We start from the raw sequence: 22,900 nt of genomic DNA on the forward strand, positions 1-22,900 counted from the left end.
TTCTTTACGTTCCAGCCTCTCTTTCCTCCTTAGCATTCCCCTGTGGCACTTCTTCCCCATGAAAGCAGATCACAGCTGAGCTTGCATCCACTGCTTTCCTACTGGGCAAGCTGTGGAGAGGGAGCTGTGCAGGAGCACTGAACATCAGACAGACTCTGTACATGACATGGTGTGACAAGTGTCACTCACCTCTTCTCTTTGCCCACTCAGCACTAACAGTCTCTGGCTACTTATTCTTAATTAAAAAGGATGTGCACTTGTCAAGATGAAATGCCATTTTCAGGCCTTGCACATGACATTTGCTATCCCTGGACTGAATTAGTATTTTTGAAAGTTGGATTTTTCTTGCTCCTAAGGTGCTCATCATAGCACAGATGGAAAAAATGGGAGCATTCTACTGCAACCAAACTACAGCTTGTTATTTTTGCTTTTCTGTAATACATTTTCTAATGAGGATTCTCCATCAATTAATGTGCATTTCCTGAGTCACCTGTTCAATGCTGCAACCTTTAAAAATCTACCGTATGTTTTCTAATGAGGATCCTCCATCAATTAATTATTTTCTGACTCACCTGTTCAATGCTGCAACCTTTAAAAATCTACTTTTATGTAAAATAAGCTCATAATTCAGTATATTGTATGGAAGGATGTACTTTGTATAGATTCTCTAATAAGCATCCTAATGCAAAGAGCTGATCCAAGCAATGAGCTGAGCTGACTTTGTTACAGAACCAGTGGAGCAGGAATGAAGAATGGTTCAGTTAAAAATACATCAGCTTTACCTTTCACTTTAGTATTTCCTGCTGAATGCACAAGAAAATTCATTTCAAGAACTCAAAACTGCCTTTTATTACATTCTGGAAACCTTTTTTCAAGAGCTTGTGTGTACAAGTTTGAAGAAACGTGACAGTAATGTGACATCCCAAGTGAGTCAGAGCCTGCCTGGCAATCCCAGCAGAGCCTGTGCTTCCCTGTGTGAACTCCTGGGAGCCACAGAAGCAGCTCTGCAGAGAAGCTCTGAACACTTTACTTCTGATATGAGCAACATGGACAGCTAACAAAATGGAGTTTCTACATTGTGTTTAAGTGCATTTTCAGGAATGCTAATTTAATTCTCTGGTGTTACAACGCTCTGTTGGATCTGCTTTGCTGGGTTGCAGATTCCATGAGTGTCACAAGGAAACTGGTGGATTTGAGCATTTACAAAGTGCCTTACAGGAAAACATCTCTACGGCAGTGCTCAGTTTTTTGCTAATCTTAAGAATACTTGTATGTAGCTTTCTTTATGTCACAACTATAATGCAACAACAAAAATTCTATGATTCTGTTTTCTGTGCTAGCATTTATCTAGTGGAAAACAAGTTCTACTCTACTTTTCTGGACACTTTCATATATATTATGTAGGTATTTGGAGCACGTACATGCTAAATTGTATAAATAGATTTAAAGTATAAATCTATACCCTTTCGCCAGAACATGAGCTGGAGGAAAAAAAAAAAAGAAAAAGAAAAAAAAAGGCAAATGAAGTAAACAGAAGTAGATATTGTTTTCCTGGTACTCCAAGACTAAATTGTGCAATACTGTTTTCCAAGCTCACTTCATATACATAAAAGCAATTCTGTTCAGGTTTTTTGATCCACAGATACTGTCAGAGATACCAACTGTGACAGGTGCTTTTGGAATGGTTACTCCCAGTGGGGCATAAATTAAGCTTCCAGGTGAATTTCCTTTTGGGTATTAGGAAGCTCAACTCCTTATAACTTTGGCCACTAACAAGTTCAACTCACGCAGCCCTAGATTACAAGAATTCTTTACCTTTTTTCCAAAGCTTCAAGACCTGTAAAGAAAAAAGGATATTAACAGAGGACTGTTTTCATAGCATGCCTTCCATCTCAAATACCCTGAAACCTTTACTCCTCTGTTGAAAGAAACTGAATTATCTGGGAGTTGCAACCTCATGATGAACTCTTCTTCCTCTGTGACCAAATGACCATAATTCCTCTAACTGCAGAATATTAAGTTTCAGGCACATCTGTCTGAATCTGGAAATGTTACACGAATTCTTCCAATATGAACAAGTATCTTAGGCAAAGAGATAAACTCCATAGCCACAACAGCTAGATTCCTTCCAAAAGGAGTTAAAGTGGCAATACTGTCACTGAAAATAATAACAAACACTTAGCTTGACATATTTATTTTTCAAGGTCAATAAATAAATGTAAATACACAAAATTTGGAAAAATCTTAGTAACAGAATGTTTTTAAACAACATTCTGGCTTAAAGTCTCTGTTATTGACACTATTGGAATAGTTTCTCATCTACTTAAAGTAGCTAAGTCATTATGTTGGTGATCCTCCATCACATTAATTTTGAAGAAGTTAGGCTGCTGCAAAGGAAAAAAAGACATCAACCTTTGCTTTGACATAGAAAATTATCTGAACTGCATACATTAAGTATTAAAATTACTTCTCTGGGCATGACTTTTCTAGAGAAGATATTTTTAAATTTACAGTTTACATATTAGAGACCTCCTACTGTTCATTACTTCATCATTATAAAAGGGAAATCGTAACAAAAGTGGAAGAAAAACAAAAGAGGAAAAGGCATGGAAGAAAAGTGATACAAATTGGCCCTTTAGTTAGTAAGACATTCTTCCTTTATCTCATTTTCATTCTAGGTTGGTAACAGATGTGTGTGATGACTGGTTGCCATCAGTGCAGCCAGTCTGCTTGAAGTAATTGTGGACTGGTTTTTTACCAGTGGACTTGTGTTAGACACCCACTTTTGTAGACATTCTCCAACACCTGGAAGCAGGAATGTCACATTCCACCTCAGCTTGCCCAGGTTATTCTCTGTGAACACTAAGGCTTAGAGCACAGATACAGAACTTGTCCAGGAGAAGCAGCCTTTTTCAAAAGTATCTACAAATCGCTAAATAGAAATTTTTATCAAAAGGTTCACCAAGAACTAATTGTTATTGATTTAATGGAAGTGGAGGAAGATTTATGGTTCCCTCAAAATTCACCAAGTGTTCTGTTTCTGCATTCTATAAATACTGCAAGATGCAACATGTTTATTTGGTTCCCATAAATTAGAAAAATCTGGTTTCCAAAAATTCTAAATTAGTGATTTAAAAAACAAAATATTACACCTGATCACCTTTCAAACCATCTCAGAGAGGCAGCTTCACTCCTCTCACCCCTTCAGAAGTGTGCTTTTTTAAGAATACATGATTTATAAAACAAACAAAAAAGTGTGTTTCTAACTACAGTACACTTGCTTAAATATACAAGTGGACATGTTAACGTCATGTTGAAGTTCAAGGTACTTCTGGATAAAAGGCAGATATTAGTTATTTTAACTCTGCATTCTTATAGAGAATAACGATTATTATAGACTTTAGTTTCCTCTCATCATTCATCTATCATATGGAGAGGTCAATAAATAAAAGCTTATCTGGTCCAGTTTACCTACAAGAGAAAAAAAATAATAAAAGAAAAAGAAGTTACCTATAAAATTGTTTAACCCTGATAACATCTGAGTTGCCATACCCAGTTTGTAGATGCAAGAAAAGCAAACAATATTCATCTTGCTTTTTAATAAATGCCCCATTTTCTTCATGACAATTTTTGTATGCTGCCTATCAAGTCACATACTCTTGGGGCAAGAAAGCTGGCCAGGAAATGCAGTGATAGCAGTAACAAGTATAAATCTGGGTTCAAAAAAAGAACATACCAGATCCAGAAGCAAAGAAATCTGGACACACTGAGGAGGCAGTGCCCAGCTGTTATTTGGGCTCTTGTGTCGTGGAGACTATACCCAGCCTAAGATATAGCTTCATACTAAGGAAGTAACACAGAACTCCGTTGTGCTCGTGTACAGACTTCAGGAAAAAGCCTTACACAACATGAATTACCTTGGTTTAGAGTAGAAGATAAAATAGCTTACTAACTGATGTAATGAGTAATGGATGTCACTATGACACAGGACTTGCCATGAGTTGTGTGTTCAGCTACAAGGTGCAATATTTCTTATGACTAACTCAAAGCACAGCCGCATCCAACTGTGATTTGGAATTCCCTCTTGAGCAGCACGCGCTATGACTTTGAAGGAAGTCTGATTGGTCAAAGTCATCCATCCTCTCTTGGAACATGAACAAAATCCATGGGGTAATCAGGCACAGGCGGCATGTAACAGGTTTGTCTTCCTTTTGACTCCTTGTTTTTGCTTCTGAGGACATGCACTCGGCTCCAGATGGATCCATGTTCTGTTACAAGAGAACGCAGCTGTTCTTCTCCTTCTCCCTCTCCTTCTCTCGAGGCTCTTTGCGTTTGCGTTCGTTGCTCCCGGATTGTCGTGTGCTGGCTGGAGAGGCAGCACCTTGTACCTGCTGGGTGGGGAGAATAACATGGGAAATAAACCCAGCACCATGGCACATACAGCCTCAACTCCTCCTGTGTGGTCAAGCTCACAAACAAAAAGTTTAAGTATTATGCAAACCAGTGGAGTTCAGGTCGGGTTTTTGGTATATACTCCAGGACCTCCACAAAAGTTGTGTATTTCTTGAAAATTAAGTCAGCTGAAAAGATATTTCAAGTTTCATGTGTCCCTTCTGTTGTGTTCACATATACAGATCGGTAGTTTCAATAAAATATGGTTTCAAGCATTTTCTGGCACTTCTGTATTATTGCACTGAAATTTTTTTTTGGTTTCTCTTGTAAGTACATAATCCACATTTCACTGTTTGCAGAGTCAAAGGGCTGGTGTGGACAGCGAGATAATGGTAAGGCAGCAGCTTTTTGTGACTAGAAACTCTTTAATAACTTGGCAAGGAGGTTGGTATACAAAGGCAACATAAGTTTTGTTAATTCATCATCTATTCCCTCTGTTATCCATTCACAGGCTCTTAATCCTGTTCAGCAGGTTCTTCAGTTCCTTCTGCCTTGGGCAGATATGACTCTATGTCTTAACTAGGTACTGCTGGTTCAATTAAAGCAACAAAGAGTGCAAATAACACAACTTTTACCTGTCAAAATTCTCGTTTCATGCTTAAACTTATCAGGTAATGCTTCTGAATTACTTCAGGCCAAAGATGCAGGCTTTATATAGATTATTTCTTATATATTTGTAAATAAAAGCAGTTCTGAAAGCCCTCAGTGGTTAAGAGCTCTCTAAATCCAAACCACCAACTTAAATATTGTGTCTGTCACAGAAGATTCAGTTAAATTACATTTTTTGATAGACATGTGCATGAGTCACATTTTCAAAGGACTTTGAAATCAGCTGCTCATGGGTATGGGACAGAAAGGGGTACTGGGAGAAACTGTGAATTGCCTGATTTGGAGCAACAGAATAGATTCACTTGAGATCACAGTTTAAATCACCTAAAAATGTACAGCAAAAAACTTCTGCAAGACAAAATAAAGACAAAGCTTCAACTATTATCAAAAAGGTTAGCTCAATGCACTTCTGCAAGTAATGTAAAATACTAGTAATACCATTTTGTAACCTGACATATTAGTTCATACCATCATTCTAAATTAAGTATAAATGAAACCCTAATTTAGAAGGCTAAGCCTGCTTTAAAGTATATAAATGTCTGCAGTTGCCATATCTACATGCATACTCCAACAATTGTAGTGTATTCCTAAAGATCCCTATATTCACCTCAGGATGAAATGTGTACAAGCACAGATGCGTCTACGCAATTACTCATACTTTCCAAAATTGAGGATCATATTCTGTAGTACTTTCTTCTTACCTGGACCTGAGCAGCTGCTTGTTCTTGTTCCTGATAGTACTGGGAAGCTCTCCTGTCCTCCTCCTCCTGGAGCTTCTTTGCTAGCTCTAGATCACTGATTCCTTCTGGGATCTGTTCCCAGTTAATTTCTTGATTCTGCTGCTCTTGTTGTAGAGACAATGCCATCAGGTAATCCTAAAGAGTAAACTTGTGAATTAATGCTCTTTCCCAGAGAACAGAGTCAAGTCATACCAAGTGAATTTTTCAGCATGTGCAGCTACACAGTACCATCACTTTTCTCCAGCCTTATCTTCAAATGGAGATCAGGAATTTGTTTCACAACCTGTGCATAACCTCAACTGCAGGAAGGCTGAGAACAGCTACTTTACATGTCTGCTTTCACAATGACTAAGCTGCAGCACAGAAGACACAAAAACTAATTTTAAAATGTTGTTTTCAGGTTTAAATTCTATTATCTAGACAGCAGCAAATTATCTGTCAGATTTTTATTCTGAGAATTACTAATTTCCCCCCAGTATTTAAAAAAATTAATGGTGATCACTATAAACTTGTTCAGAATGTAAGATTTTCAAGGAACTTAGTCTTGCTCTGCACTTGTGCATTAACTGGTACAACTCAGCCCCACCTCAGACATGACTTCTTCAAACTCTGTGTCTCAGCAAGAATAACAAACACCCACCATGACACACAGTCTGCTGTGGGATCTGTCCTACACTCAGCCAGGTGGGCAGCAGAAGGCAAAGTTCAGCCATGACAATCTTAATGAGCTGAGGGGAGTTTGTTATGTAGGAAGAAATTCCACAGTCTGCTTCTGTTTCCATATACAAACCAGAGGTGACTTTTCACCTGAGTGAGGACTTGCCAGAAGTGGATTCTGAGAGATTAAAATCCCCTTTTCCAAACTACTCAGCTGGTGTTAAGTTTTCCTCCCTCAAAACCCTATTAATACATCCAAGTGGCACTTTTGGGAACCCAAATCTAATTTGCCTAAAGGAGTTTTACAGTCCCAGATATGCATGAGTATACACACATGTGTGGAATTACACATAAATATGACTAAAAATCAGTACTAACTTACAATGGAAAGGCAGAAATCCAGTACCTGATCTATTTGATCCTGCTGCCCTCTGTAGACAGTTTCAGGGTCTGATGGAGGCCTCAGGTGGAATTCAGAGTCACAGAAATTCCCATCACCATCCACATTGTGTAAACTTTCCCACACAACCTTCTCTTCTGTAAGAAAGCCCTGGTCTGTCACCAGCAGGTAAAGCTGACCCTATAGAGAAGAACAAGGAAAACTTGTAATACTAAAAAAACCAGCTTTTTACAATCTAAGTAGCAGAAATGATACAAATGTTGCATTCCAATAAAACATTCATTTAGTTTTTAGCACATTTAGTAATTAAATAAATCAGCATACAGCATTAAACCACTAGATACTAGTATTCACTGCTAAATTAACAGCTACACTGTTTCTGTATTCCATCTTGCAACTCTTCATTCTTAATGGAAGACCCTATCAAGAAGAACAAGGAAAACTTGTAAAACTCAAAAAAAAAAAAAAAAGCCTTTTACAATCTAAGTAGCAGAAATGATGCAAATGTTGCATTCCAATAAAACATTCATTTAGTTTTTAGCACATTTAGTAATTAAATAAATCAGCATACAGCATTAAACCACTAGATACTAGTATTCACTGCTAAATTAACAGCTACACTGTTTCTGTATTCCATCTTGCAACTCTTCATTCTTAATGGAAGTTCATACTGATTAGAAATTAATATAAAACATTAATATATATACATGAATGAATATATTAATATATATCAAGCTATATACCTTGACAGCTCTTTAGAAACACACCTAAGAAGAGGACTTAAAACCTGGCATCAAAAACTTGAAATCCTAGGAGTAATCACATTAAATTCCAAAGGCAAGATATGGAGACAAAGGTGACCTTTCCAAACAATCCAAGAGGCATTACCTCCAAATGGCCACATCTCAGACTTCATGTTTCATAATGAGTTTTGATAGAATTTGAGGTCTGTGTCAATTGAAAGCACTAAATTTAAGATTCTTGCTATCACTTGTTACCAATAATTGCTTTTGTTGGGATTTTAGTAATTTTACAGTTCCCTAAGGCCAAATTTCTTCATTTCAGAGTCTGAAATTATAAAATGGGCTGGTCTGGAGTGAAGGAAGCAGTGCTAACAAGTGCAGACACCAAGGCACTGGAAGGATGAAGTGCAAGCTTAGGATGAAGGAGAGGGAGAGGAGCTGAAATCAAAGGGAAATAACTGAAGTAGGAACCAAGTAAAAGGAGATGATGCTGCATGTCTGAGGGACAGCAAAGCAGCACAAAATACTTGTTTAAATTTCCATTTAAATCAATCAACATTTATTTCATCCTACCTTTTTATTATGTTTTAGGATTATACTCCAGATCAAGAACATTGTTACTGACCATAGAGCATGTTAAGACTGAAGGTCCCATTAGAATGACTGAATATACAATATCAAGACACTCAATACAAAATTTGTAGCAGTGCTTTAGCTGTAAAAATCAAGGCAGTTTATTGTGACATCCACAAACATTTGGTATTTGTGTTCCAGCAGCACACAAAGGGTTCTCAAAGATCACTGTGCTCAAGTTGTACCAAAGCAAGAGGCAGATCCTGTTTTAATGATTTCTAAGGCTAAACAGGCAAGAAATGGAAACTCTGTCCATACTCAACACACAGAGAACAAGCTCCCTGACTTCTCTGAAGTCATTAAATAACTCTCTAAGGGAGATGTTGAAATTCCACTCACGTCTCGTCAATCCCACTCTGTTTACAGCTGCCCCTGCTGGGGCTGGGAGGTCACTTGATGCAACAAAAATATTATTTGAAGACTCACATACAGTAATTATTCCAATATTACCTAATACCATAACGTGCACTTATACACACTGCCGAACAGAGTGGATAAAGAATGCAAACCAAAACCAAAGAGGCAACACTACTGTATGTTCAAGCTTTGGAATGGGAGTTAACCAGCACAAGGGGTTTCACAGACATAAATGCAAGTGTCAGCAACAGGTCTGATCACATAACATGATCTAAGAAATCATCTATCCCTGGGAAACCTGCCAAATGAATGATACTCCTAACACTTAAAATTACCTTAAGAAAATAAAAGGAAGTCATTTTGCAACGCTTCCAGTTTGCACAAAATACCTATTTCACAACATTTTGTATACAAGAAGTCTTCAAAAAGATATTTTTTAAAAATCCCAGAATTTAAAAAATAAAATGTATTTGAACTTTTAAGTTTTATTTTGAACAGTACATTGACTCAAACAAAACCTTAAAAAGGGGGTGGTTTGTGTCTCTCAGATTTTCCTCCATTATGTCATACATTTTAATTACAGCCCATAAACTGTGCAGCTTAGTAATACTGAAATTGTGAAAATACCAGTTTTCCTATCTCCAAACTATTATAAGCTTAATTTTTCCACACACAAATATTAAGGTATATCACTGCCTTCACAGAATTAGAATCTAGCATCTAAGGATGGATTAAAGCCAACATTTGTTTGAAATAGAGACCTGTTTCAAATCTTAAATACAATTCATATTCTTTTTAAGAATTTTTCAGTCAAAAACTGATTGCAAAAATGTCGCATTAGAGTAAATAATACAAAATAAATGTAACACAGCTCCCTAATGAAAGGCAATAAACTGCATTACGTATCGCCACATTACCTGAACACCACCACTGCAATCCCAATACCAACTGCATACCTTCAAACATTCTGCTTCACTTGAACAAAGCTCAGCAAACCAACAAACACAGGCTCCCTAGCACCTGATAAAGTACCTGATAAGGGACAGAGGTCCTGCTCACATTACTGGAATGAAAGGAAAATGGGAAATCACAGATGAGAGATCCAAAGTCATCTTTCCCTTGTTTTTAACCAAGTTCTCTGATCTTTACACCATATTAGTATAATTAAATTGGATTCCACAAAAAACCCCAACCAGAACAATATTGCTAATGTTCATGGAACCTTTGGCAATAATTTCATATAAAGAGGAGGTGGCTCTTCTGCTGCGAGCTGTAATGTAGCCTCTCATCATGGGTCTGTTCTTCCATTTACAACAAGAAAATAGATGTCCTATCTGCAGACTGGCTCTGTAGGCGCACTTTTAGTGCCAGGCACGTTCTCTCCCCGAAGCCAAAGGCACAGGCCAGGCACACCCAGGCCCAGCAAGGGCTGCCCGTGACCCGAGAGAAGCTTTTACCGCCCGACCTTCGTGCTGCCCCGGGCCAGGCCCAGCCTGCGGCCGGCAAACAGCCGCCCTTGCCGGGCACCCCCACGGGCAGGGCCGGGCCGACACGGCCCCGGGGGAGAGACAGGGACACGGCCCAGGGAACAGGGACATGGCCCCGGGGGGAGAGACAGGGACACGGCCCCGGGGACACGGCCCCGGCCCCTGCACAGCTCACCAGGCCCAGCTCTGGACACTCAGGTAGCCAATGCACACAAAAATGGCTCTCAAGTGCCCCTCACCGAGAACAGCTGTCACGCTTTGCAAAATGTTTCTACCCTCAGAAAAGCCTTAACTGGCCATATCTAGAGCACCACCAGATTATCTTTTAGATTTGTTTTGAAATGTGGGGTTTTTTAACAAATACCCGGTCTCATGGGTTAACACTGCCCCCCAAAATAGCAGCAGGTAGCAAACAGCAAAAGTATCTACTATTAACTATAGTCAATAGGGAGTAAAACAGTGAAAGTCTCAAGTGCATAACTACAGTAGACACAGTTTACTTTAACGAAGTTATGACTAATTATTTACCCTAAGAATGGATATTTAGATATTGTAGACCAATGCCCAGATTTTATAGTTTCACATATAAAAACCTGAGGATAAAGCAAGATTATTCTCCACAACAGGGATCTCTCAGTCTTCTGGTTTGCAAAAAAACCAACCCTTTCTGAAATGCACAAATATAGGCTATAGGAGATGTTATTAGGCCTCCTTTCCTTGGATAATTTCATAATCAGATAAAATAATTAATGTTTTTAAACTATTGCTTTAATGCCAATTACCAAGTTTCCAGCAATTCAGAAAACAGAAAAAGAAAAACAAACACCTGTCCAATAGCTTCGTACAGTAAAGTCAAACATTTTAACCCTTACATTTTGAACAGTCAGTAAATATTCTCTTGGACTTCTGGATCAGATCCCTTCATTTTTGTGAAGCCATTTGAAATTGATGAATGAGTGTTGTTTTAATTTCCTCTAGCAGTTAAAACACACAGATATACTAATATTAAAAACTTTTTTTTAAAGAAAGTATGCATTGAATTGAAATCAGACTAACCCTCAGCATAAGAACTGTACACTTACTAAGAAATTGAAAAATAAACATGTTTTTAAGCAGTTATAGTCATTGCCTCCACTGTGCCAATCTTAAATGTCCAAGGAAAAAGTGCAATTATGAAATACACTTTGTATTGGAAAAAAAACAACCTGTTGAGTTCTGAAGCAGAAACACAACATTTATAAAGTAGAAAACACACATACTTAAAAATCCAAACAGGTAAGTGTCTTGATACTTTTCAGTAAAGAACACAGGTGCTATTCAAACAAGTCTGTGGGAAAAACATTCCAACTGAACTAAGATCTTCTTACCAAACTGATCACCTCTTTACAGTCCTGTTTTTCCTTGATCTAGGGAATTATCATTTGATGTATTTATTATCTGCATAATGAAAAGCAAAGGCAAAAAAAAATCACATTTTAACTGCTGAAAATTATTACTGTATTACATGACCCAAGACTATTAGTATGCAATAAAAGGGACAGGAAGTAGAAAAATTATTACTTGGGCAAATAGACAAGGTATGGAAATCCAAGTCTTTTCACTAAAATATCAGCCTAAAAAAACCCACACTGCACCTAAAAAATATGTACAGGTCCTTGTATCAGCTGTACATTAAAGCTGCCAAATAAAAGTTTAAGCATTAGCTTAATTAGAATAATAATTGCTAATTACTTAAGCTGTGTTTCTAAAAATACACTGATTTTATTACATGGACATAACTTAATAAACAGGTAATTCTCTTTTGATTAACTTTATAGCTGTTTTATTTATATGTTTCCATGTACTGGTTTGGAGGGGAAAGCGAGAAAGGCAGTATTAGAGAAAAAGAAAAAATAATTACATCATTCTTGCCCTAGAAGTTCTGTGCCTCCATTGTCCCTGGCATGTGTTGTGTCTCCAGTTTTCCCAAGGGATGGGCTTTTCTCCATAGTCCAGCTACTGCTGACTACTGCTCAAACTGTGGGGAAGCTCCATCTGCAGAGCGAGCACTAAACCCAGGAGATGGACAGAGTGGAGCAGTTGAAAGAAATCTCAGCTGTCCAGCAGCAATGCATTTGGCACTCACATGAGCATCCTGGAGGGCCAAACATTTCTGGAGAGCTGCTCTTGGCTAAAAGCCCAAGTGAAGTCTATTTCCGACTTGATGCAAAAGACCCCCTAGATGTATAAGTACTGCAAATAGCTGGGTAGGTAGGAGCCAAAACAGTTACTGCTGGCCTTTAAACACCTACTTAAAACTTATCTTCTGCCTTTATTAAAAAGTTTCTTGGTATCTCAAATTCTGCCATGTACCACTCAACAGAAATCCAAATCAAAATGAACACTGTTTACAAGCAATAATCTCGGGAACTAAAACATGTAAATAACATGGAAATGAAAGACTAACTACAAGGTCATTCCCCATAATGACTGTGAAAAACAAGAATAATGGCTGCTATTTCAAAATCTAGCATTTCAGATTTCTAAGAATTCTCAAAAAGCACAAGATTAAAACCACTGTGACTTAGCAGCAATAAACCTTAAATATTCAAGCCACACTCATCTTCAAATATTTTAACTTTATATTTCTTAGGACTTATATTTAGTTCTTACAGGTAAAACTCAAGACACAGATTTTTACTTACTGCCTTAACCTGTTCTGTTTTATTAATATTGGCTGAGGATATTTGACTCATTGATGTGTTGCATTTTATTTCTAGAAGGAAAAAGGATCTCAACTGAGAAGCAAATGTTTACAAGTATGCAGCTGCTAAAGCACAGACATACACCAGGTTTTACCCTTTAATATAATACTGGGTTGCAAAAGACTACAAAGAGCCTATGTTTTACAAAACTAATCTGAATTTATAATCCACAGGTCAAAGTGATACTCATTGACTGTATGTAATACAAATAATATTGTAAAGGATTTAATAATAGCACAAAAAATGTGTTATTTCCAGGTGTTTTTATCTGGAATGGTCTTTAAACAAAGTAAAAGAGCACCTGCACCTCTAGATACCATCTGTACCCAGAAAGTACAGCTGTACCTTTACTTTTTTAAAACCAAACTATGTTGAGGCTGGGGTTTATTCTTCCCTCCCCACTCCATGTAACAAGTGTAAAACAGTGTACAGGCTTGCTTTGCGAGCTGCCACCACCTAATCCAAGAAACAAATTTAGAAAAACAGAGAGGGGAAAAACTATACTCAAAACTGTGATTTAAATGAGCTGCATCAGGTAATATTTGACCACACACTGATTTATTTCACAGCTCTGGGTTATTTAAATGGAAGAAGGGAGGAGAAAGAGCCTTTTACCTGCCCTACTGCTTTAAGCAAGTACACAGATTTAAAACAGATCTCAGATGTGCTCTCATCAGAAAACCAAATGTGTCACCTGCTTGTAGAGTTAATCATTATTTATCAGGACTGTTCAGACCTTAAGCTCAGCTTATGAGTAGTTACTCAAAATGCCAAAGATTAGCACTGGCAGTCAAGATTAACAGAGGGAGGAAAAAAGGACTAGTAGTAACCAATGAAAGTGTCATTCACATGAGGTATGACATTACCATATAATGGCAAAACCAGGGGTTTCTTAGCTTTTTTGCATGTTACACACCTCTTCTTTTTTTGCTTTTATTACCATTATTCATAAGCACAATGAATACACAAAATTAAAGTCTCATTAAATAATAGATAACCAAAACATAATTTTAAGAGTTTTATACAAGGGTAAAAACTCATACCCTACCATCCTAGCAAAAGCAAAGTTGTTTTAGCACGAAGATGCTCCATAAATGAATGTTAACTCGCCAAACCAGATTCTCCATTCCATGGAGGAAGGAGTCCCAGGAGCACTAACCAAGCTGACACTGCTTTTTGTATCCTGGAATACTCCTTTCACAATTGCTGCCATTTTGCTTCCCCAAACACAGATAAAAATAATTAAAAGAAATTCTCTTCCCTAACAAAGGGAACCAATATTGTAGCTCATTTCAACTTCTCCAAGCATTTGGGATTTTGCATATGGACCTATTAATCTACTGGCCAAATGTAATGCAAACTTTTAGATCCTCAGAAACAGGAAATTAATTAAAGTAACCTTTTTCATGCCAACCACAAACTGCAAGAAAATTTAAGCCCTGTAAGAAGTGTACATAACTATACCTAACCACCAAGAGTTAACACAGAGAGTAAACGGAACATAAAGGGAAAGGCTACAAGAAGATTTAAAGCAGTAATTGATCCCAGTGACTAAACCACTGTAATCAGTAATTCCTAAGTAACATTTGCAACAGACCTTACATTCACTGAAAGCCATATTTATAACAAGCCATATATAACAACCTGGAATTTAATTCTATTTCAGGACAGTAAAAAAGCATGACTTGCTTTGAAACACAAAACACAACAATAAAGACAAAAATGCTGGATGTACCTTGTATTTGGTCATGGTGCTAAAATGGTTGTTCCTGAAGAACACACAAAGCTCTCCCTCTTGGACAGCTGAAGTCAACTCACACAGTCCATGGTATGTCAATTGTGTAGCTGTGTTATTTAGGAACTGCTCAGCTACAAATCCTACAAAAGCAAAACATACTGTTATGTGTGTCTATTACATACTTGCTAATATAAAACCTGGAAACAATAGCAGTATTTTTCCTATCTTTCCCTCTACGTCCCCATATTGTCGTAAGCCTTAGGGAACACATAAAAAGAGGGGACAAAAAGTTTGAAAGTTCTAAAACCACAGCATTGCAAACAAACCTTCCCACGTTTAGAAATGCTATATTCACTTCTAATATTACTCATATTTTTGCTTGTTGTAATGGAGTATATAATTAATATTCTAATTATAGGAGACAATACATAGCTAAGTTGAAATCTGAATGCTGCCACAATAGGGGAAGTTCTTGCCAGCTTTTGAAAAAGTATATTGAATTGATCAAGAGCACGCATCAGAGAAGTTGAGAAGACAAGCACAGTGTTTGTTGCCTGCCCAGGCAAAGCAGCTCAGCAGACAGAATGCAGCTCTTCCCACCTGTATCTCTACTCAGCATCACCCACGTGCAAAATATCTAACTTAGATTTGGCAGGGCACATACTTTGATAAAATACAGAAAAACATGACTTACCTTCACTAACCAGTTCACTGTTTTCTGACTGTTTACAAGAAATTATCTTCTCCACCAGCTGATTGTAACTGCAGTTACCAACTGCTTTTACTATGTCAGCAACCTGCAGCAGGAAGGGACAACATGGAGAATTTACCTTTTTTGAAGAACAGAACACAGCTGCAAGCCAGTGGCAATTATTAATAAGACAGCAAGAATTCAATAAAGAGAGAATGTTACCCCCTTAAAAAATCTAGGCCCATTTTAGCCCAGAGTGTTACATATTTGCTATTTCAGATCCTATTTTAAATCCTTCAGTTAACCCTTAGCATCCAAAGCCAAGGCAGATGGAGAGCATGGCATGAGTTGGATCAGCTGGGCCAGGGTAAGAGAACAGCAACTCTTACCAACAAGGCATGAAAAGAAAAACTCTTAGGCATTATTATTCCACCAAACTCACCAGTTTATCCCTAAGCAAACAATACCACTTTATTGTTTATTAAATAATATCATTAAAAATAAATTACATGTTTGCTAAAGATGCAGTTCTCTTCAACCAGTTCTACCATCCTCATTTCTCAATAGCAGTGAGTAATAAATCAGAATTTAAAGAGGGAGGGAAGTAAATTTGTATTCCTTCCCAGTGTTCTCTAATAAGCTTTCAAAAATGATGACTTGGACACTGTATCTGGGGCAACTTGCTACTTCCCTCAGAAAAACAATGCTCCTTTACAGAGTCAGAAGGCTTTAAAGTAGTTTGACTGTAGACCCAGGCTCTGCAAAGTTCCTGCACTAAAAACACACAGTCTGTATTCACTCCTCAATTTTTATGACTAGATTAAAAAAATTAATTATCATATTCATAATTGACTTGTTAAAATTCAGAAATACCTCCCCTCCCACCAATAACATTCAGGATAACACTTGTTTTAATAACTGAAACAGAATAACTCACCTGAGGGTCCACTAACCATCCATGGTACAAGGGGATATCGAGCAGGTCAAACACTATGCATTCAGGTGTGTATTCAAACACCCGGACACCTGTGAACTTCACATTGACGTCCAGACCCGTCTGCAACTTATGCAGAATTGCCATTGCATCACTCATATTCTGACAACACAAAGAAAGAAAGAACAGATGACCCAACACAGCTTTGTACACTTAGTGGTTACTCTTGCAACACTTCATTATTTAGTACTCATCAACTTCGCACTTCAAAAAAAATTTTTAAAGGGTAAATTACCTAAACAAATGTTTCAATCCACATTCACTTCACACCTTGTGCCAGAAGATATATGAAGTAAAAGAATCTCCCTCCAATCACCTCTATCTGATTGTTTCTTCTTTTACACCCATAAACTACTTTCAGGCAGTTCTTATTGCTTTTAGGTCTATTTCCCAAAGCCACAAGCCAGATGTTTGCAAGAAAACTGAATTATAAGAGAATCTTCAAGGGATTTTCTTGAGGTTTCTTCTCCCCTTTTAAGCCTTCCCTTACAAGTCAGGCTGAAATACTTGTCACTACATAACGAATGATTTACACAGACTCACTTTCTAACTCTAATTTCACGGTTCAGTACTGAGAATCAGAGTCTTAATTGTTCACCACTTTTTTTCTTTAATAAAAAACCATTTTCTATCTTATTTTGGGCATACCTTTAAATGGCCTGTAGATTCTACTGTTGAAAAAAGTAATGAAAGTAGCATTTATTATAGTAGTGATCCCAATGGAATCCTAAGAGAATTATCAAGTTATGAAGTTCCAATCACAGAAAAGAAAGATGAGCCAAAGAAAACGTGCTTTGTGAGACAGCTATCTTGAACCAACAGATAAAAACAATTCCTGACATGCAGGAAAAAGAATTTTCCACTAAGTGAGAGAAGTCCACAAGAATATGGTCACAGAAAGTCTGTGCAGAAGATTTGGAGAAACTGAGACACTTTGCTTGTTTGAATGGGTGTTTTTGGGTTTTGCAACATTCTGTCCTTTAAGAGGACAGAGGCTTACAACAATGGGAAAATAGCATGACAAAGACCAGAAATGCAGATTGGACAGGAGATTGAGACAGCAAAGATTCACAGACTGAAACTACTGATGGTTAAAGCTGCTTCTGTTTTCTTCTGATGAGAATCTGCACTTGAGCATGGCTGCTACAAATGAGAGTTTTAATGCTTGCAGCCTTTTAACTGCACTGCTCTGTCAAGTTCCCATCGTCAGGAATGGAACAGCTCCCACTACCTTACTACAAGTTGCTTCATCTTACTGACAACTTTGCTGTCACAAGGTTTAGAATTTAGGAAGATTTTGAAGAAATTCTCAAGACTGGCTTCACCTTTTAAGTTTTTATCATTTTAAAAGCAAACCAAATCACCTTAACAAGAGCATGTCATTAGATCAAATATAAAAACCTTTCTGAGATGTTTGGAAGAAATTTTGTCATAGTCTTACTCTGCTGAATGAATAAGTAAGTCAGCACTAACCATCCACAAATTCAGACCATACATCTACAGACAATAGCTGCATTTATTTTGTTATGTTTACTTTGCAAACAAAGCAGGATTACATCAAACAGACCAGAAAACCACAGAAGTTTCTCACTACAATTTCAACATTATCACTTCTACTTTAACTATTTCCGTACCTTCAAAGCAACTTAGAAGATTTCTAGAACAGAAGGCTTCTTTGAAATTACATGGCTAAAAACTTCAGATATGTGACATTTATCTTGTAAATCCATATATGTGAGCATAAGAAAGCTACAAGGTTGTAGTTTCACCAGGCATAATAGTTTTGATCACCCTTCTATAAGCTGATTATAGCTATAACCTTCTACAACACAGAACTGTGTGAAAAAATAGCCAATTTCATTATTACAAAAGTAATTTCTATAATCTGATATAAATCAATCCCAAGTCACTCAATTTCAACACTGAATGAGAACAACAAAAAATGACAAAAGAATAAACAGAACTACCTTGAAACCATATAACTATTAAAAAATTCAAATTCACATTCCATGAGTAACCAAAAAACCACCTATGACTACAGACAGAGCTTGGAAAATATATACTAAATCAACAATTTTTAAAACTCATAGCATTAATTTCAGTATAGAAAGAATTTTGTGATGACATATAAATAGTGGCCAGTGCAAATAACACTGCCTTTCATAACATGGGATCAACATCTTTCTGTCCATCACTATTAAGAACACAGATCTCTCTTACTCAGTTTACAGCCTCAGAGAAACTCTGGCAGGCACCACTGAACAGAGCAACTGAAGGACATGCAACACAAGACTTCAAAAAGCAACCACCCTATTACATACTTTTATTAGTACCTTTGTTTACACTTCCTCAATAAAACCAGTTTTACTTCATTACTGTTATTTCATAACAGGGGGAAAAAAGTGTCTTCTGTTGATAAATACTGAGTTTTTATTCACTAATAGCACATATATAAAATCACTGCTCTACATCAAGCCCAGACAAAAGCAAACTACAAACAATGGTCTGTATGCTTCTGGTTTTTAACAAGGTGACAAACCCTAGGTGAGAAACAGTTTTAGTTTCCTCAGACATAAGCAACTGTGTTTTAGGAGCAGCTCCTTACCTGCTCATAATTAAGACGCTGAATTTCAGATATCTCTTTAGGTTTTGCATCAAGAATGTAGTCTCCTAAAAGAAAGCAAATATGAAATTAAATTTATTCCACAATCAAAGCTTCAACATTTCTATGAATGTTTCTGACTGAAGCTGACTGATAATGAATACCACAACTGAAGTTTTCTACCAAATTAATGAGATCACATTGTTTTATAACCTGAATTATAATTATGGAGTAAAATATTAATAGAAAAACTTAGTAAGATCATATTAAGAAATAAAATTCAAATGGCCAACACTGTTACTAAAGCAACATTTCATAATCTCTTGGGGTATCATACTAACCTCTTCACTATTCAAAAGCTAACCTCCCTCTGTGCCTCAGCTTAAAAATATAAAAAGGTCAAACTGTTCACAGTAAGGTATGTAATTCTGTACACAATTAAAAAAGACAACCACTTATCCTGACTGGTACTGTGAATGTTTTGCCATGTTTTATACACCAGTAAGTCTACAAAATTTGTTGTGCTGGTTTTGACTGGAATATAGTTAACTTCCTTCCCAGTGGCTGGTGTGGGGCTGTGCTTTGGGCTTGTGCTGAACACAGGGCTGATAACACAGAGATGTTTTTGTTACTGCTCAGCAGGGCTCACTCGAGCCAAGGCCCTTCCTGCTTTTCACAGGGCCACAGGAGCTGTGAGGAGACACAGCCAGGACAGGTGACCCCACTGAGCACAGGGAGCTCCAGAGCAGGGGACATCAGGCCCAGGATGTAAAGTGGGGGTAGGAGGAAGGGGGAACACTTGGAGTGATGGATGGTGTTTTTCTTCCCAAGTCACCACGTGTGACAGGGTGCTGCATCCTGGGGATGGCTGAGCACTTGCCTGCCCGTGGGAAGCAGTGAATTAATTCCCTGTTTTGCTCTGCTTTCCCTATACTGAGTCTTTAACTCAACCCATAGGTTTTCTGGCTTTTACCCCCCCCATTCTCTACCTGATCTCACTGGTAGGGGAGTGAGCAAGGGGCTGCCTGGGCTTAAACCACAACACTGGTATTCCAAATTTGTCTACAACACAAAGGTAATAAATTAGTTAATAGTTAATCATCACACTGAAGGTGAAGATTTATAACATCTTTAGAGACTAGTATCCACTTTCCAGATTTTATTTCACTGTTTTTGCACTTATTCCCTTGCTCCATTACTAAACTCAGAAAAATATCATTATAAGTTTCCTAATTTATACTCTTGAAAGTCGTTGAAGGCTGTCTTGTTGGTTTTGGCTTTTTTTTCAACTGTAGAAGAACGGCTAATCCTGTTGAGTGAATAGGAACCTAAATAATTTGAACACAGTTTTATTACTCAATTTAGTAAAATAATTCCAGAAGCTAATATATTTCCAGAAGCCTTCAAGAAAGAATACACATCTAGACAACTGGGATTGATTATGTAGTGACTTCAGACAGTATTGTGATCTCAATGCAATTATAAGAAATGCTTAGACACAGGGAGCAAGACTTCTTAGTTTTTGGAGAAAATTATGTAGGTAACTTTTTTCTTCAACCAGAAGACTCAGCAATTTACTTCTGAAAACAACAAGCTATGTTCTTTACAAGCAAAAGGAAAGAAAATATCGTAAGGATTTTTTTCTCCTGCTTAAGAAAAAAAATCAAACCTAGTCTATTAAGTTCAAACATTTTATGTTTGTCAGGCTACAAGGGAAGGAAAAGTGGTACATACAGCTTAAGTACTATCAAACTGCACTATTAATGCCTCGATCATCAGGGCTATTAAAGTTCCAGCCCTGTCAAAGAGCTGCAGTTTTGCTGAATACTGAATATGATACCAGAGAAGTGCCTGCAAATGAAACCGCAATCTCTGTGAGGACCACATTAATTTTTGTGTTATTTTAACTGGGTCAGACTTCCAAGGATTAGAGTTACTATAGACAATTCAACTATAGAGTTGAATTACTACATTCTGTCAACTGTAATAAAACAACACTTTAAGAGACATGAATAATTTTAAATCTGTCAATGTGTTGGTGCACTAAGCCGTACCAGTGGCATCAACTAGACCAATCACTTTGGAAAGCAGTGCAGAAAACTTCTAAAAACAGTCAAGGAAAAGCATGAGTAACTGAATACTGTAAATAGTTTTCTGGAATCAAATAAAAAGCCGAATAAAATAGTAAATACATAAACCAGTTCTATGTTGCTACACACTACAAAGTACAACATACATGTGAAAGTGATTTATTGCAGTTACTAACCTAAGTATTCCATCAGCTGTTCAGCCGTTATGATTTCCATCATCGGTGGCAGTTTAATCTGTCAAAGCAAAAGTATATTCTCTTTAAAACACTGCAATCTAAAAAGCATAGCATTTCTAGACAGAAGACTTCTGATTACATTTCCCTCACCAGTTTATAAGGCCATTGGCATACTGGACCTCTACTAAATAGCAGCTACAAGAAGAGATTAAAAAGGCACTTTGGTTTTTGAGAAACCACATGCACACAGCAGTTTCTCCCAGGTGCAGACCTGCATGGTGCTCCCTTCTCCCACCAAAACATTTCTTCAGCACCCCCTCCACTTGACAGGAACCCACATCACCCGCTGCAGTGGAAACACTCAGAATTAACAGACTGGGAACTGTTAAGAAAACTTCCCCTCAAGTCTCTGACTCCCTTCATTAAAATTCTTAACCGAGTATTGAGTATTCAGAGTATTCGTTTTGAGTATTAGCTCAATAAGTTCCTGTGTACAAAGTCTCTACAGGACCCAGTGTCAGTAGCTGCTGGGGCAGGGAAGCCCAAGACTTGTGCAGGTACAAGGGAATGACCTCCTAGCATCTCATCCCATGTTCACATTCCAAGGTTTAACCATTTCGTTTAACCCCACACAGTGCAGACCAGACACACAGAACTCTGTGGTGAATATTCTATTCCCCTCTTCCCTGATCTATTCCCACCATCATCATGTGCTAAAACCAACCACCTTGGCAGAGCTAAAAGCTTCCTGCACTCTCATCTCTTCCAGCATCCTGGGCAAACACTTTGGTTGAACACTTCTATTTACTGCAGGAAGAAACGCAACAGGCAAAGCACAAACACATAGAAGGACATGCTTCTGGCAATTTGAAGAAATACCACAGGAGGACATAGACCTTAAACATAGTGCATTCAATTTTTCTCTGTATAAATGCAAATTTTATTTTTCTAGGGTTTGGGGTTGATTTTTAAGCTCTAAGCTCTCTTCAGTTTTTAATTTTCTCATCACAGCTCCTAAGGCAGAGGACAGCATCACCTCCACCAGCCCTGCTGCACATCTGCTAGAGCTCAGATGTGCCAGTACAATATGAAGGAAAATCAGCACCGCTCCCTCGACTGTTAACTGGGCTCCTGTGATGATTCTTTCAGGACTGAAGTTAGCTCTTTTTATTATTTATTTAAACTATTTGTATCAGCTCAGCCAGCATTGCTTGGGGGGTTCTGCTCTGCACCACATCTGGAACCTCTAGAAGCATGCTTGCATGACAAACACCAACTCTAAAGCACAATTACAAGCTTACCTCTATTTAAGCTCTATGTATAGAGCTTAAAATAGCACAACATATTATTCATATCACTGGTTAGCAAATGGAACTTTCCCTCACAACTGTAAAGCTAACCATTTATTTTTTTTACTGCAGAAAAAGCAAAGTGGTTTTACTCTTATTTTCAGGATCTCTCAAAGCTAGGTATTTTAGTAAACTACATCTCAAAATTAACTGCTTGATTAAATGCTAAGCAAAGTTAATTGGTTACTTCATGGAGTAATTTAGGGCTGGCATGTGTAGTGGGACCTTGATCACACCTTTGAAGTGGGCTAATGGGGTTCCAACACAGTTCCAAGTACTTCTGAACAGAGCTGACTTAAGGAGATACAGGGAACATGACATTTCCCAGCTGTTCAGAGCTTCACTGCAAGCACTTAAGCGACAGGAAATGCACAGCAAAGAGGAAATGGGAGAGAAAAATACCTTAAGAATTAAGGGAGAGCAAAACATCATACAGAA

The 22,900-nt window shown here is 37.6% G+C and overlaps 1 protein-coding gene across 1 annotated transcript in view; it reads right to left on the reverse strand.

Annotated features, from left to right (window-relative positions):
- Positions 1 to 1,522: 1,522 nt before the first annotated feature.
- MINDY2 (MINDY lysine 48 deubiquitinase 2) overlaps positions 1,523 to 22,900 on the reverse strand; it is a 28,183-nt gene continuing 6,805 nt past the window's right edge. The window contains 8 exon segments of the mRNA XM_039722988.1: positions 1,523 to 4,391; positions 5,763 to 5,936; positions 6,865 to 7,038; positions 14,558 to 14,700; positions 15,255 to 15,357; positions 16,189 to 16,347; positions 18,851 to 18,915; positions 21,114 to 21,194. Coding sequence (XP_039578922.1) covers positions 4,272 to 4,391; positions 5,763 to 5,936; positions 6,865 to 7,038; positions 14,558 to 14,700; positions 15,255 to 15,357; positions 16,189 to 16,347; positions 18,851 to 18,915; positions 21,114 to 21,194 — 1,019 coding nt within the window. The 3' untranslated portion in view covers positions 1,523 to 4,271.

The sequence above is a fragment of the Passer montanus genome, unplaced genomic scaffold, assembly GCF_014805655.1.
Source record: "Passer montanus isolate IOZ18808 unplaced genomic scaffold, ASM1480565v1 scaffold5, whole genome shotgun sequence".
Taxonomy (NCBI): domain Eukaryota; kingdom Metazoa; phylum Chordata; class Aves; order Passeriformes; family Passeridae; genus Passer; species Passer montanus.